This window comes from Misgurnus anguillicaudatus, chromosome 22, assembly GCF_027580225.2.
Source record: "Misgurnus anguillicaudatus chromosome 22, ASM2758022v2, whole genome shotgun sequence".
Classification (NCBI taxonomy): domain Eukaryota; kingdom Metazoa; phylum Chordata; class Actinopteri; order Cypriniformes; family Cobitidae; genus Misgurnus; species Misgurnus anguillicaudatus.
The window spans coordinates 8,135,710-8,154,246 of NC_073358.2; the positions used below are offsets into that span (position 1 = coordinate 8,135,710).

The 18,537-nt window shown below is 38.0% G+C and overlaps 1 protein-coding gene across 2 annotated transcripts in view; it reads right to left on the reverse strand.

Annotated features, from left to right (window-relative positions):
- rxrab (retinoid x receptor, alpha b) overlaps nt 1–18,537 on the reverse strand; it is an 82,091-nt gene that overhangs the window by 14,295 nt on the left and 49,259 nt on the right. For both annotated transcript variants that reach the window (XM_055200666.2, XM_055200665.2), the window contains 3 exons: nt 4,851–5,001; nt 3,953–4,132; nt 1,019–1,182 (listed from right to left, as the gene is read on the reverse strand). In XM_055200666.2, coding sequence (XP_055056641.2) covers nt 1,019–1,182; nt 3,953–4,132; nt 4,851–5,001 — 495 coding nt within the window. The remainder of the gene's footprint in view (nt 1–1,018; nt 1,183–3,952; nt 4,133–4,850; nt 5,002–18,537) is intronic.

An 18,537-nucleotide genomic window follows, 5' to 3' on the forward strand; every position in this document is an offset into this window, starting at 1 on the left:
GAGAGAGAGAGAGAGAGAGAGAGAGAGAGAGAGAGAGAGAGAGAGAGAGAGAGAGAGAGAATTTAGTCATTGACTTAAATATGAACTCAAATGCCATCATCTGGGTGGGGAAGGTTATGGATGTGATTTCTGTCACTTTCCTCTGATGGAATATTTTTTATTTCCTGTTTAACTCTTGCTGTGGTTCACTATGAGGTAAAGGAATTTCCTGAGTGACCCAAACTGTCCGGCCACACCACAGAACTAATCAGAACACAGCTTTTATGTATGCATGTTTATAGGTTGTCATAGAGCATACTGGTATACATCATCTTTAAAACACTGTGCCTCATTTTTAGGGTTCCAGTTTTGGAATCGGATCTTTATGGTCAGGAATTGGAACCCGTACCAAATTACTTTGTTCCGAATGTTTTTAAGAATGTTTTTAACCAAACAGATCAGGGGCACCATTCACTTCCACAGGATTATTTTTATTTATTATGGAAGTCAATGGTGCCCCAGATCAGTTTTGTTACAGTATCACATATAACAAAAAACAAAGTAGAACAAAAAATCTGTAAATACAAAGTAAGGAAGACAAAGTATGTCCCTCTTTCTCCTTGACCTCCACCTGATATAGAGCTTACAGCTGCACAGAACACATGCGTTCATGTATTTATATATACAGCACTAGTCTCTGACATGCTTAATGTGCACGGCCAGGGCTCTTATCTAATGGCATGACAATGTGCATCTTTTGCAGTATGTCCCCTCTCAAGGGGTCTGTACGAAGGCCATCAAAGCCAAAGTGCATTGCTATGTAGCGGCATCCGTCCATCCGTCCTCTTAAAAATAGCTTTTAACATTTACAAACAAAACAAAAGTATTCACACTATTTTTTCTCGGACAGAAATGCTCTTTCTCCACTCTCGACATTCATAAAATTACTGTACTCGCCCCAGTTCAGACGAGCCAAATGTTCTTCATAAGTCGAATGTCAGCGTATGATAAATCGTGATTTGTAGAGAGATTGGCTTACGGAGTTGGCAGGCGCGCTCAGGTTGGCCTCCACGTACGTCTCAGTCTTTGGTTCCACTGCCAGTTCGGCTTCCAGAATCTTCTCCACGGGCATGTCCTCATTGGCGCAGCTGCCGAACTCGCCCTCGCTCCGCTCCTTTCCCCGCTGCCGCTCCTCCTGAACGGCTGCACGTATAAAATAAGAAAGGGTCAGCGTATGTGTTCCCCGGCCCATACGGTTACATATACAAACAACATCATAACCTCACAGCTGGTTTTGGTTTTTGGTTCTTAAGTTACATGTTTCCACCAAAACATCAAGGGCTGTTTTTCATCGAGCTATGCGTACGTACGGCCCATTACTCAACAGGGTTGAAATCACATCAGCAATAGTTAACGTAGAGTTAGAGGTCAACCTAAGTTTTAAGCAATTTGTATTGTGCTTTATAAAATGTGTATATTTTATTTGGGTATCGTCCAGCGCAAACATAACTGTGCAGTGCGCAGAACAAGCTACTATTCAGTCAAAGTCATGGGTAATAAAATTGTTCCTCTAAAAGTGATCACGTACCCTTCAAGAATGGACTGGGTGTGTGCATGCATGGATCGATATAAGACAATTTTTTGTACGCAGTGTACATGTATGTTTGGCCTGGTTATTGGTCCACTGTGGTTTGGACCCAATGGAAATTAACTCACTGTCAGGCAACATTTCAGCTTTCGCTCATGTCTGTAAAAACCTCCACTTTATGACTCTCAGTGTGACGGAAACCACGACCAGATCATGAGGGAAATTCTTGAGTGGTAACGGCAGAAAGCCGTGGAGGTTAGCTGAAGGATAAAGCTTTACTCCAGGAGTCAAAGTGAGGTGAGGCAACACGCAGAAAGAAATTATTTTTGCATTATTGTCCTCAGAAACTGAGAGCGTGAGAGACTGTAGGAAAAGCAGTTTGTCTTGTTACCCCAGTGTTTGTGTAAGGGAGAATCATAAATCTACTTCATATCAATTTAATTTCAGGGCCCATTCTGGTTTCTTGAAGGTCAAACAGGTTCACCAGCAGCCAAAAAATGTTAGTAAAGCTGGTTGGCCAAAGTTAAGCAGCCTGATGGGGAAACACTGTAAAAAAAGTTGGTTCAACTTAAAAAAGTACGTTACCTGGTTACCTTAAAATTTTAAGTTAATGCAACTTAAAAATATTAGTTGATAAGAATTTTTAGAGTTGAACTTTTTTGAATTAACCTTTTACTTTTAGCACCAACCATGTAAATGACATGCCCACACTAAAATGCTTGCAGCTAAACTATTTGACCTACAGCACGATTGTGATATATTCTACTTTATTTTACGAATTTTAAAGTTGAACCAACAAATAGTTTTTTATAGTGCACCAGCATCCCTCATTGGGAACCAGCAATCAAAGCACACTGCAAAAAATTGATTTCCTAATATTTTTTGTCTTGTTTTTAGATCAAGATACATTTATTTTTAGAAGGAATTGAAGTGTAATGCCTGGTTCACACCAGACAGAGTAGATGCGGCAAGTTGCAAATGATTTAAGTCAATGCAAAGACGAGATTAGGCATCCTGCGGCGCAGTAGGCGTGAATGGCGCGGAACGCGTGGCCCGCGCTAATTGAGGGTTGCCGCGGGATACATGCGAGTTGAAAAATCTGAACTTCGGCGGATTTCCGCACCGCGTTAACCAATAAGGACCTTACCGTAGTAGTGACGTGATTACAGGAAGTGAGCGGAGTCTCAGCGGAGTCTCAGAAGCCCCTCCCATGACACAAATTTCCGCGTGAATGACTAGAATTTCACGCGCACGAATGAAGCGAGTAAACTCAAATGTTCAAGCGTCAAACTATGCGCGAATAGCGTGTTTTTTTGCCGCCTCTACCGCTGCTGGTGTGAATGCACCATTAAGAAATTAAATCTTGTTTCCTAAAACTGTTATCAAAATTAAGTGAAATAAGTGCTTAAAGGAATAGTCTACTCATTTTCAATATTAAAATATGTTATTACCTTAACTAAGAATTGTTGATACATCCCTCTATCATCTGTGTGCGTGCACGTAAGCGCTGGAGCGCGCTGCGACGCTTCGATAGCATTTAGCTTAGCCCCATTTATTCAATGGTACCATCCAGAGACAAAGTCAGAAGCGACCAAACACATCAACGTTTTTCCTATTTAAGACGAGTAGTTATACGAGCAAGTTTGGTGGTACAAAATAAAACGTAGTGCTTTTCTAAGTGGATTTAAAAGAGGAACTATATTTTATGGCGTAATAGCATTTGGCAGTAACACCCTCCCTCCCCATTATGAGAGTGAGAAGGGGAGCGGACTTTTCAGGCGAGTCGAAGTACTCCCAAAAGTGCTATTATTATTCGAATGAATGTCTGTTAGTGAACTAATTGTATACACTATTTATATCGTAATTCGGTCAGAAACGTCAAGATTGTGAGATGAACAAATTGTTTTGGATTAAATTCCATTTGGATTATATTCCATTTCCTTGGACTTTTGGTGATTTATGAACAATTTGTTTTGGACAATTTCACCGAAGCTGATAAAGGGAAGATTTTGAAGGTAAGTAAATATCCTAAATTGGCGCCTCACGGTTCAGGTAACTAACAACTAGATTACAGTTTTACGACTGCTAAAAATCATAATATGCTTTGTGTGTGCACTTAATGGAATCCCTAAAGTCTAAGCTCTCCAACGATGTGCCGCATGACCGTATATTTTGAAGATTTAATGCTTCAAAGTTACAATGACGTAATGCAGCTTCACGTGCAAGGGAGGGGGTGTACCGGTACGGCACAGTGTTCCTTATCAGGTTAAATCCCCATCATGCAAATTGTAACCTCTGAGCAAAAAAGCACTTGCATGAAAGTCAAAAGATTCAGGTTTTATAATTGAGTGGCCCGATTAGATTAAAGTATAGCAGGCAGCTCACCTTCCCTCTTCATCCCTGTGGCTAAGCACTTCTGATAGCGGCAGTACTGACAGCGGTTGCGTTGACGCTTGTCAATCACGCAGTCCTTGTTGTCCCGACATGTGTATGTCAAATCCTTCCTCACTGTTCTCTTGAAGAACCCTTTACAGCCTTCACAGCTGTACACACCATAGTGTTTACCTGCCAAAAAATACATGCACGCTTCATTTACTACCAATAATTCAAGAGTCCCACATCTGTATATCTCACACAGTACTGCTACATACACAACAAATAGTGTACAGTATAACAAAATGAATACAAATTAAAGTAAATTTCACAACTGTTTGAAGACCATTTGCATGAAACTGCGCTTTCTGTGTGTACAAAAACTCCAATGTACGATGCACAATTTAATAATCAATTTAAATATATTAAAAAAATGTCTTTTATCATCTAAAATGCTTTATACATTTTCTGTGCAAACTGCACCCACAGATTCAAAAAAAAAAATTCTACTGAAACGATTAAAAATAATTGGCATAAATCCCCATCAATTTCCAGTCAAAGGCCCAGTCAAGAGCTTAACTAAAGCAAACACTGATCACGATAATGATGGTTTATTGAAATGTTAATATTTTTTCAATATTAATGGAGGGTGCAAACCTGATATTGATTCAATGCAATTAACATTGACAAACAACTGTTTTAACATTGTTTCAATGGTTGCATGCTATCTGGGCCATTTCTTAACCAATCAGAATAAAGCATTCAATGGCCTGGTGGTATAATGTGTAATAATACATGTACAATTTTACGCTGAATTGATTCCAGTAACTCCTATGTTATTATTATGATAATTTGGCCAGTATAAATTATATCAATAATTTATGTATGTGTATGAGTGTAGGTAAATCACCTGAAGAGCGGTCGCCACAGATGGCACAGATGTGTTTGGTAAGGGAGAGGGACGTGTCTGTGGGCGGTGCTAGGACCTTCATCACCCCGTTCAGACCCAAAGGCGGTTTAATGTCCTCCGAACAACTGACAGCATTCATGGGCGAGCTGAGCTAAACAAATGCAGAAATCAGACCATTTAAAAGCTGCTGATGCAAACTTACCAACTTAATGTTGGACTAAATTAGGCATTAACTTTGATCAAAATCTCTATCATTTGTGGCTGCTGACTTCTCCTGCGAGGGGCGCAAATTCAAAATATGTGTTCGGGGTGTCATGTGTGTTGCTCGTCATTCCAAAATATGTGTTCTTTGCATCATGTAAACCATGTGCATCGTGCATGTTGTGACGAGCTCTATATTTTTTACCTATACATAAGCAAACATGCTCAACACAAAAGATCCTCATACTTGACGTTTGCATATAATTCCACATTACCATGGCTTTTGGAACAACGTCAGTCATTTGTTTTTAAATACCCATAACTCAAGTCACACAATGTGCAATGATGGATGAGGGGCCGACAGACGCGCCCACAGGAGATGTTCAAAATAAAAGAATGTGTACAGTGGATTTCTTTGGTAAGAGTGATGACAACTAAACTCCTTCCTGAATAGAAAATAAATTTTTAAAGGTGCAATGTGTAATTTTTAGAAGCATCTCTTGACAGAAATGCAAAATAATATACAAAACTATATAATCAGGGGTGTATAAAGACCTTTTTATAATGAACCGTTATGTTTTTATTACCTTAGAATGAGACGTTTTTATCTACATACACAGAGGGTCCCCTTACATGGAGGTCGCCATTTTGTGCCGCCATGTTTCTACAGAAGCCCGTAGCCTCTTATGGAACGGCTGAAATTCCACAAGGGGGCGTATTTGTTCCTCAGACGTTGCACAATAAACGTGACATCCGAATATATTTATTATAAATAGTGAATGAAAAGTGAGATTCGAATGAATGTCTGTTAGTGAACTAATTGTATACAGTATTTATATCATAATTCGGTCAGAAACGTCAAGATTGTGAGATGAACCAATCGTTTTGGATTAAAAGGCTTGAATATTCCATTTCCTTGGACTTTTGGGGATTTATGAACAATTTGTTTTGGACAATTTCACCGAAGCGGATAAAGGGAAGATTTTGAAGGTAAGTTAATATCCTAAATCGGCGCCGCCCGGTTCAGGTAACTAACAACTAGATTACAGTTTTATGACTGCCATAAATCATATTATGCTTTGTGTGTGCGCTTAATGGAATCCCGAAAGATTTACAACGATGTGCCGCATGACTGTATATTTTGAAGATTTAATGCTTCAAAGTTACAATGACGTAATGCAGCCTCACGTGCAAGGGAGGAAATGTACCGTGTACGGCACAGTGTTCCTTATCAGGTTAATGGACAAACTTTTTTTTACTAAGTTGTCTCTGTTAATACATGTTTTTCCGGTGGCGGCTACCATAGCTTCTTCTACGTGTTTCAAAAGCGAGGGGTGAGCAGTGGACTGAGCTGTTGGTTGCAATTCGCAACCTCATCACTGAATGCCGCTAAAATGTACACACTGCACCTTTAACCAAACACAATTTTTGGTATTGTTATATACGAGTTGGATTTTGAGTCTGAAATTTAATTATCAAATACTGTTGAAATGTCACAAGATATTGGCAAAGGCACCAAAGTCTATAAGACTATTGCGTTGATACTGAAAAAAAAAACAATCTTACTGCATTTCCCCAACTCTCAAAGAATACTTTACTCATGAAAAATGTGAGTTGCTGTAACTTAAGATTAAAAATAAGTTGAAGTTCTTTTTTTTGCTTGAAGTACACTGTAAAAATCCTTGTACTTTTTTACATTTTTAAGTTTTAGACTATTTAATTGAATTTTAAAAATTAAGTTAGTAAAAATTAATTTTAGCACTTAAATGCTTAAATTTAATCAACTTTAGATTTATTAAAACTTTCTTGACTTGAGCATGTACTATAAATTATTAAAATTAAGTTAAAATAACGTAAGCTAATTTAAAATGATTTAAAATTATAATTATTCGCAACTACTCACAAGTAAAAAAGTTCAAATAAACTGTAAATTCAAGTTGATTAAACTAAATGCAACAAGGAAGTATGATAGAGCTAGGCAAATAATCGAAATCGAACCGCAATGAAACGTTGCGATTAGCAAATTGATGCAATAAAGGATGCCATTAAATTCCATTTAACTGGTTTGCTAATTGCACTTGAATGAATGACATGACATTGAACACATTTTCTACCCATTTTAAAAATCCCAAATGTATTTAATATTTTGATAATTGTGAAGTTGAGTATTCCAGTTCTTTGTTTACAAAAAACAAACATGTATACAAATCGTTCTAATAAAACTCAGTCACCCATTTAAATATTTTAACTTTTTGTTAAAGTTGCAGCTACAGTATAATGAACTCACTTATTTAAATACTGTTAGTCCAAGCTAAAGACCATTTAGCTAACATTTTACATTTCATAAAATAAATCAGTGTTAATTATATTCTTAATTTCTTTATTTTTGTTTCCTTATTTTCATAAAAAATATTTTAAACCTGATAAGAATACAGTTAAATCACCAGACCCATAAGTAGTATCAGTAAGATCTAACCATCTAGAAAGGCAGATGCACATTAACCGCAAATTGAATCTCAATTTCTGGCAGAAAAAATGCAATTAGATATTTCCCCAAATCGCACAGCCCTAGTGTATGATATTTTACTTTGCATACAAACTCTTAAAAACGCAATGTGAAACTTTCTTTTTTGTCCTATAGGTAGAGAATGAATAGATACTGTATATACATAAGACCTTAATCTTTTAAACAGTTTACCTTTTGAGTAAATTGAGCTGAAATGTTAACATATAGCAAGTCTAAATTTAGCTCAATGGCAGGCTGTGGGGGCGAAGCTTGTTGGCTTAGTATACATGGAGAAAACAAAAGTACTAGTATGGCAATTGTGATCATTTGAAAAGGAGTGGCATTCCTCTTGTTAGACACAGAAACCCAAATACATACCATTATGAACACACCTGCGCATACGTTTGAAATCACTCACACACACCTGCACACGAACAGTTCTACCTGTTCCACCGTCTGCCCCTATTTTAATGCAGATTTGTCTGTTGTCTTTTGCTATGTCCTGTCGAATGGGGTATAATCTCTCTCAAGTGTGTAAGCTAATGCATGTAGCACAGTCTGTCTTTGGGATGCTTCTCTAGTGCCAAAGACCAGGTAACCTCTAGATTCAGACCCCCTAACAGATTATTCACTTTGGGATTCACAATGCGGTATATGTCGAATGTCACGTGACCAAAATGGAAAACTGGGTTGATCGCTTCCGGTTGCTAGCATGTGCTATCGTAGCTTCTTGTTATTGTTATTCGTAGTATCATTATTTGTGTTCTTTTATATTCTAATATCTGAATGTACAGGTGCTGGTCATATATTTAGAATATCATCAAAAAGTTGATTTATTTCAGTAATTCCATTCAAAAAGTAAAACTTGTATATTATATTCATTCATTACACACAGACTGATATATTTCAAATGTTGATTTCTTTAATTTTTGATGATCATAACTGACAACTAATGCTGCGTTTACACCAGCCACGGTAGAGGCGTCAAGCACGAGTGATTTCAATATTAAGTCAATGTGAAGACGCGTTGACGCGTGTCTGGAGGTCTCGCGGCCCGAATGAGGCGTGTAGCACAGCGCGGTAGATGCAATTCCGCCTCATTCACGCGAATGGCGGGAATTGAGCGCTTTCCGTGGCAAACGCGCGAGTTGAAAATTTTGAACTTTGGCGGAAAAACGCGCTGTGATAACTAATCAGGAGCTTGCTTTAGTAGTGACATGATTACAAAAAGCGAGTGGTGTCGCAGAAGCCCTTCCCGTGACGCAAATTTCCGCGTGAATATCTCGATGACTAGAATTTCACGCATGGCTTTCACGCGCGAATGAAGCGAGTACACTCAAACTGTTCAAGCGGCAAACTAGGCGAGGTAGACGCGATTTTGACGCCTCAAACGCGGCTGGTGTAAACGTGGCATAAAGAAAAATACTAAGGGGACTATTTTCGGCTGCTGCATAATATCATTGCGCCTCCTGCAGCCATGTTACGGAAGCAAAGTCCTTGATTATTACGCCAGAATGAGAGTATAGTTCCTAGCCATATCTGCCTAGAAAATCGCAACTTTTAATTTTCCGTCGTTCTTAGAACACAATGTAACAACAGAAGAGTCAAGTTTTAAATAGGAAAAATATCAAACTCTTTGGTCATTTTTGAGCGCGATGCTAAATGGTCTAATCAGATTCAATGGATTATGCTAAGCTATGCTAAAAATGGTACCGTCAGACACGGAGATCAGCTGAATGGATTCCAAAACGGTAAAAATCAAATGTTTAACTCTAGGGGAGCTGGAAAATGAGCATATTTTCAATAAAATTGGAGTGTCACTTTAATAGATCTTCCTAAAATGTACACATTGCAAAGCTGCAATTTGTGACCTTAGCCTCTCTATCGCCATCTCTGTTTAAAACACCAACCTGCAGTTATTTTTAAGTGAGTTGATGTCAAATGAAGTCAAAGTGACATTTCACACAAAATCGTACCGGACTGGTCAAGTAATAAATCATATTAAAAGCTTATCGTTGTGAATTGGGACAGTTCTGAACACAGTTTTTAATATACTTGCTCAATAACTGATTTTTGTTTGAAATACATATTACAAATTGCAGCTTTAAGAACTCACTATAACTACAATGCTCTAAATACAGGTCCCTCTTTTATGTAGTCATTGGAAATTAAATTGGGACTAGAGGCACGTCTGCCTTAAGAAACATACACACTTAAATTGTTGCACGGTACATGGTTAAACGTAAAAACTAATTGGGAAGTTTGCGTGAGTTTGTACATTCGAGGGTATGGCTGGGTGTTAAAAGAGCTCAATTCTGACACATGCCACATGGCTAAGCTGCAGATTTTAACAGGCCAGCTCATTTCCCGTGCGCTCGAACCCTGACCAGGCCCCAACCGGGCTTCTTCTGAAGCCATTTAGCATGGCAATAAAACACGGAAAGCCCATGTGGCACACTAAGACTGTGTTTGACTCTACGCGGTCAGAGATCAAGCACTTTGACGGGCCTAATGAGGATGAATGGGGTTCGTGGCAGCTCCATACGCCTACTCCTCAGAGCAGTGCCATTTATATGAAGATGCACCCCCCTTCCATTTAGTAGGCAAATTAAAGCTGTCTGACAAGAAGCTTGGGGTGGACAAAAGTAATGAGGTCCAGTGTGTTTTATGCCAACCCAAACTTGTTTTTAATGGGAACATTTTGGGGTAACAACAGAAATGACGGAGCAGGTCAGTGGGGAGGTGGGCGTTATGGGGGGAAACAACCCATCACTATAACATGTTCATAATAAGTACAGTACATTACGCGTTTTTTTCGTGTGTTTTGGATAGCAGCACAATTCCCAGGAAACACACATAATGATCAAAACGTATAGTTCGAAGGCACTGTAACTGTCTGACGAATGCTTAAATGCAAATGTTTAACATTAACAGTGTTCCAGCTATTTCAATTCAATGCTATAGGCTTAACAAAAATTCTCTGTCTTTAAATTTATTTTGCTAAAGGGTGTGATTTGATATGATTATAGTTACACTAAATGCTTTTACTGATGCTCAAATGACTCTGGCAAGCAGTTAACAATTTCACTATGCCAAAGTCTGAGTCAAATCCATCCTGCTTATCTGTAGAAATTTCAAGATATACATTAATGTATAATGCATAAAAACACATGCACAGAGTATATAAAAAGCCCAGTGCAATGACAAGAACTCAGTTGAGCTTAAAACATTTATATTAATTACTGCTGAACTGAAGTTCATAAAGCTATTGAACATTCTGTGATGTTTATGTACTAAAACAATGCTGACTTCAAACAATCATACAAATCGCATTATTTACATGAAACCTTAACCAAATCAAAATAATATAGTATGTAATAATCCTCACTAATGTTTTGTATTCAACCTAAAATCTCTCCCAAAAGAACTATAAGTCAACTAAAATCATGACAAGCAATTATATTACTTATTAACTTTTTTCATTTCTTTTTAACAAAAACAAGTACATTATGCTTACATTTCTCTCATAATTATAATATTATCATTATTATACTATTCAAATAGGAAAAACTGCAGACTGCTCTACTTTCTTTTCTGCTCTCTCCTATTTAAGGGTTCTGATCCATGTATCAATTCAATTCAATTTTATTTATATAGCGCTTTTCACAATTGTTAATTGTTGCAAAGCAGCTTTACATGAGTAAATATATGGGAGAACCATAGACCGTAAAAAAATATGGACGTAGTGTCCGTGACGTCACCCATTGGTTTGTGAAGATCGCTTTAGAAGCTTAAAGTCGGCGTTGCCTGCCGTCGCCATCTTGGCCACGCGTCCCCGCGAATTACTCGCGTAAAACCAAAAATTGGTAAAGAGACGGGACATGGGTGAAGCTGAGGTGAAACCACGCCCGCCTAGCGCGAGTCTAGTGACAGCAGTGGCTGTTCAACCGACACTCAAGCGGCCACGCACTTAATTATGCAGAAGTTTAAGGCTTAATATAATCTAAACGAATGAGTTACAAAATAATTCACCCCCCTCACAGTTGTCATGAAGGGCAAAATTTGCTATATAGGCCAAAAACAATTTTTGTACCAGGCTGTAAACATATTATTTTCTAATGTAAAGTTGGCCATTTTTAACATGGGAGTATATGGGAATTGAATACCTTTTGGAGCCAGCCTAAAGCGGCCAGTCGATGAATTGCAGTTTAAGTCACTTCAGTGTTGGCATCATTAGAGAGATCAGTAGGTTGCCCCTCGGGCAGAACACAGAAAATCAATAGATAATATAAGAAGTAGGATATTGCAGCTAAGGATAAACCGTACAAGCGAGCGTAGTAATAATGTAACGTATACAGTAAAGTGTTTAAGTTAAGTCAAAGTTGTCTGACTCTCCCGGGGACAAAAAACCCCTAGGAGAAAACCCAGTGGGAAAAACTCCTAGAAGGACAAAAAACCCTTGGGAGAAATTTATATATATATATATATATATATATATATATATATATATATATATATATATATATATATATATATATATATATAAACACGGTAGGGATAGGAAGTGGGTAAGCGGATTAAACTGGTTCAGCCGGCGGTCGTTGGACGTGCATCGGCTGGGCATCAGTAGATCAGTGGTGTGATGAACTGGGTCTGTTTGTCTCATAGACCCAGTTCCTGTGTTTTTTGTGTTTAGCCTAAGTATTGCATTAAAACTTTTATGCTTAAAGAAGTTTAATAATAATATGGTATACTAGGCCAGTGTGTGAGCATATACTGTATTATATTTCATGTTAAAGGCACAAAAGGTCATGGGTTCGAACCCAGGAAAAACGAGCTTATATTATGTAATGCACATAATGCATGTAATGCACTGTAAGTAGCTTTTCGTCTTCTGAGGGCGTTTTCACATCTGTAATTCGGTTCATTTAGTCCGGACCAAAAGCAAAAAATGATACATTGTAACTTTTTTAGCAGATTTGGTTCCATTTCACACCACACTGATTGCTCTGATCCGCACCAATTGAAACGAACCAAAATTCTGTCATGTGATAAGATCAACATCACTCATTGGCCACATGTATTTGAATGTATTTCCTAAACGGCTTCACGGTCGGTCAGAATCAACGTGCGGGAAATTCCAACGGAACCCCTGGAAGTAAACAAAAGAAGGATAATACAGCAGACACCATGGACAGATGGCTGTGCGCTGTAATTATGTCTCCGTGGTTGTTATACATAGTTTGTATACAGCACTCTAGACAAACTGTTCATTTTCAGAATGAATCGCGGATGCGGCTTGAAAACAACGATTTAATGCACTACAAACGGCGAAGACAAAAAATTTCCGAGGCTCCGCCCGCACCTCCTCGCAACTCCAGTCAACAACACTTCCTCATCCGATAATGCACTGCGCAGTTGACTACGGCAGCTGGTTTAGTCCAAAATGCGCAGTACTTTTGCAGTTAGGTCGGTTCGATCTCGGATCGTATTCTCACCACAAACGAACCGCTCTAGAGTTCGTTTGAAAGCGTACCGAGACCACCTCTACAAGCTGGTCTCGGTCCGTTTGTTTGGTCCGCTTTTGGTGCGCACCAGAGTTCAATTGCTGCATTCTCACCTGCCCTAACGAACTGCACCAACTGAGCAATCGAACTCTGGTACGATTCAATCGAACTAAACAAGGCAGGTGTGAAAACCCCCTTACATCCAAAAACATACTTCTTCTTTTGTGCCATTGTTGAATCTTAATATAAAACAAAGCTGTTGTGTGAAGTGATGCCTGTGACTTCTAGAGTACTTGTAGTTTGGCTCTCACGCTGATTGACGTGTGGGCTGCTTTTCTGGGGGAAGTGCCCATAAAAGAAATAGTACGTAAAGTATACCAATGGTACCTTAGATGTACCCATGTTCGAAAAAAACTTTCTAAAACTTGTACGAACCCTGGCGAAGTGCATTAGGTACAGAAATACTCTGTCACACGTCCTTTATGACACTTTGCCATGTTTAGCACGAGAAATCCAACTCTTACTGTGGGTTCACACCAGACGCGAGTTCAACGATTAGAGTGAGTAGATTACATACAAAGTCAATGCAAAGACGCGATCAGACGCGGACTCGCATGGGGCGATGCGAACGACGCGATATGGGTGGCGCGTTTGCCGTGAAAACACGCGCTATTCGCCTCAAACGCGTCTTCGCTCAAGTTGAATATTTTTTGCATGACACGAAGTTAAATCCTGTGAGTAACGCGATGCACCGCGTTTGGTGTGTAAGTAGCATTAAACTGTGTTAATAAGACGGAATGCATGAAATACTATTAGTCCCCCCATCACTTAGAGCAAGTGAAGTTAAATTCAAGGTGCTTTATTGTCAATTGAGATGCTCTTACTTAGGGGTGTAACGGTACGTGTATTCGTACCGGACCGTTTCGGTACAGGGCTTTCGGGACGGTGCACATGTGCACCGAATGGCCAAAAGCAATCTTTTGTGTGCGGAACATAGGTAAATTTTTGTGTTTCCACACAAACGTATTAAGTGGCGGAAGTCTCCGCGTTCAGCGCAAGTCTTCTGTCAAACATAAAATATAATTCGGCCCACAGAAAGATTTTTATTTACTTAGTTGTATATTCGTTTGATTATTGATGTGAACGTTTACGGGGCTGCTTACGTGTCGCGTCTAAAAGCGCTATTAAACGCGTGTCAACGCGCTGTTTTGTTCTTCCCAAAAGTGCGTGAGAGGGTGCTTTTCCATTGCATAGTAGTATCTTTCGTTGCTACGCAATCATGAGACGCGCTTTCTGTGACAGCGAGAATAAGGAATGCGTGATCAGATTTTTCATCTGCACCTCACGTCAATCATATCATTGTCACAATGCAATCAGTTAATCTGTTAGGGACAGAGAAGAGCTGTAACCTGGGCTTACTCAGCTATTACTCAGCTGCGGAGGGGTTCGTTAGTTTAAGTCACAGCTGACATTGGCAACACAAGCAAAAATTAGGAGAAACATGCAAAAGATAAAAGATTGCTATGTATGCAACTCACTCATCTCAATATGAGTGTATAATAAGTATATCATCATGTTGCTTGCTATGCAGTTACACATAGAGCAGTAATATTATTTTTATACAAAGATGGTACATAAACAATTCAATACAGTGACTTAAAAAAATCCAAAATAAATCAAAACAGAAAAAAAATTTTGGGTGGCAAAAATGTAGGCTAATAGTTAATAAATGTATTCAGGAATTGAATTTGTCAGTTTAGTGCAAGGTTTTAGTAGAAAAAGTTAAAGAGAAGGTTAAGAAAAGATTTACCTACTGTTATAAAATAATGTAAAAAAAGTAGGTTATTTAGTGGAGAACTTCGCAGCAGTATTTTAATTATTATTCTTTTATATATATATATATATATATATATATATATATATATATATATATATATATATATATATATATATATATATATATATATATATATATATATATATATATATTTCATTATATATATATTTCATTATATATATTTTATTTATTATATTTTAATAAAAAGTGTTTAAAAAAGTGTAAACAAATTGTTAAAAAAAGTTTATAGTAATAAACAAACTGCACCGAAAATTAACCGAACCGTGATTTTTGCGTACCATTACACCCCTACTCTTAGTAGATTGTGTTGGTCATCATAGAAATCCGCTTTTGCGTTTTTGTTATTTATTTTACGCCTTTTTATTAAATAACCTGCAGATATTACCACTCCCATCTGCGCTTTTTTGAAATTGCACTCTAACGCTAATTTGCCCCGTTTAGTAAATCTGGCCCTTAAAGGCGGAGTACACAATGTTTGAAAGCCAATGTTGATATTTGAAATCACCTAAACAAACACGCCCCTACCCCAATAGAATCTGGACCTTCTTTTAAAAGACCCGCCCCACACATACGCAAACCGGCAAGGATGTCGGTTAGTAGACACGCCCCTTCCTGCTGATTGGCTACAAGTGTGTTTTGGTAGTCGGCCCGTCTCCTTTTCCAAAGCGTTTTTCAAACATTGTGCACTCCGCCTTTAATGTCTCCATTCCCAACATAGTCACAATATATATGATAAAAATAAACCTTAATTCATTTCGGTAATACTAACTCTAAGCATCTCTAGGAAATAGTTGCTTTTGATGATGTGCAACCATTCTGTTTATGAACAGATTTCCACTAAATTTAGATGTTCTGCTCAATGTTTTGGATAAAAAATGCACAAACAGCACAAATTCTAATGTAGTATAAAAAACCCTAATCTGTCTACTTTTATCTTTGACATAAAATACTAGTGAACATAAAATATAAAGTTAGTCAACTGGAAACCAAATGTAAAAATGACTTCACATGGAAACAGTAATATTCCTTGTATGATGTCTCATAAAAACCCTGCTCACAGTGAAGGGGATTTACCAGTCCACAAAAACTTTACAAGCGGCCCCATTTTCCACCAATGAAACGCTGTTTCAGCGGTTATGTGTTATTAAATAAAATCCAATCATGAAGCCTAAAGCACAAATGCTGAACTGATTAGATTTTCTGTGCATACAAGTGTAGCATGCGAGACAAGCTCATTTAAAAAAAAATTTTTAGCACCACTGAACTGTCTCTCTGCTTGAATGAATGAAGTAAACACTGCATATAGACTGCAAGTGTGTTTCTGTGTGCACCATATGGTTTATCTAACTAAACAATTTTTCACTCAGTCTCCTTAAAAATAACCTAAATGTCCAAGCTAAGTAACCGCTAATGCTTCATGTTATTTAATAAACGTTTACGCAGAAGCCCTTTGGTACTTTTGCCGAATGAAATAAATGTCGTGTGAACGAGCAGATGATCATGTCTCATAGAGGCATGCCAGAAAATCTCATTAATAACATTTTTTCTTTAATATCACTGATCTGTCTGAGTGATAAAATGAACAGAGTAACGATTCAAATAAACTATGCATGTGATTTTATTAACATGTGAGTAAATACACATTTCATTTCCAGCAGACTTCAAATTTAACTTTGTATCATATCAATTTAACCAGTTCAGCAGGACATATGAAGTATGAAAAAACTAGAAGTCGATCAGTAGTAGATTTTAATCAATAGCGAAAACTATATTGGTCCATACCTGGCAATAACCGAATAATCGACCCATAGTTTTTTAAATGGATACTGGATAAAAACATAAATTTCACTCAATGTGAAACAGTAGAGGTGTGACATATCACAAAACTCATCGCGCTGCTAGATGGTGCCAGATCAAATCAATAACAATGACGTAGATTAATGACACTCTGAAGCAGCTTGGACTGATGGGATTTGTTGTCTTTAACTCAAATGCTGATGACCATCAATCAGACGGGAACGAGAAATCATGTTACACATAAAGTAATCAAGTTTTATAAATGTTGTGTTTGATAACATCGTTTTTTTTTTCATTATGTAAGGTTTCATGTAATGTTCAAAACGCAATTGTTAGTCATAGATGTTACAGTATTAGTCCAATAAGGGGTTTGTTAACACAGCACAGAATTAAGTGTTCAGATGAACAAACTTACCATAAAAAAGCAAGTGGCCCGACAGACGCGATTACTTCCGCATTTGTCCACGACACTGTTGTCGTGGTTTTTACATCAGTTAAAGGCGGTAACAAAGGGTAATGTAGATATTAACGTCATTTACAGGCGACTGCACTGCCCCGTGTCACTGTTTAGGTTAGCAATTTTCTCATAATTTACAAGTAGTTGAAAACATTACAGATATTGTTAGTTATCAGCTGGACAAAATATATAACACTGGCCTAGTGGTTTTTGGATATTTTACTGGAAATATCTTACAAATTGTACCTTTAATGACACAGACTTAAAGGCGGAGTCCACGATGTTTGAAAGCCAATGTTGATATTTGAAATCACCCAAACAAACACGCCCCTACCCCAATAGACCATTTCAAAAGATGTAAACAACACTGGTCCAGAAGCACTTCCTGTTTCCGTTTTTTAACAGTAGATAAACGTTGGGATAAAATAAACCAACAGAACATATAAACCTGAATTAACTGAAGTTAAACAAACATCTTAAAGATAATAATATATGTGAAATAAAAAATAACTGTCACAAACTGTAACAGGAAGTGTTTCTGGACCAGTGTTGTTTACATCATTTGAACTGGTCTATAGAATCAGGGGCCCGTACCATGAAAATGGCTAAACAAACTCAGGGTTACAGGATTAGTTTCAGGTTGACAAAACCAAGCCAATGTGCAGGCCCTGTTGGTAAAAGCCATCTTCATGGCACCCAAAACCCAGGATTTGCACAAACCAATCCTAAACAAAGCTGGCTAACCAACTAAACCAGCTTCATGGTATAGGCCCCTGGACCTTCTGTTGATAGACCCGCCCCACACATACGCAACCCGGCATTTGATTTGATTTGATTGGCTATAAGTGTGTTTTGGTAGTAGGCCCGTCTCCTTTTCCAACGCGTTTATCAAACATCGTGGACTCCGCCTTTAAGTATGTTAAATAAGGTTACTGTCTCTTTAAGATAAGCACAGACCTGGTTTCTGCTGCCTCTACTCTATACATACACTTAAGACATAAACAAATGTTTTCATTAGAAAAAGAATACTTTGGTATTTCCAGATCATTTTGTTTGTATGTGTCTTGTCAAGAACAGAAAGATTTTATGTTTGGTTGCTTTTTGAAACGCGTCTCTCCATGTATGCACTTTTGGGTGCACATAAGCGTGCCGGCACACACGGATGGAGGGCGAATTCCAAACAGCGCTTTTTTGAAGGCCATAGGGATGATCACGTCTAAGTGGAGTTGGACCGGACACATTTAACTGCATGTGCGTCTGTGCGTACAGAAAACTGCTCACTTAACGCATGTTTGTGGTTAAATTGTTTAAAATCACTTTTGTGTTAACATTTGCAAGCCTTTGAAAAATTTGCAAATTAT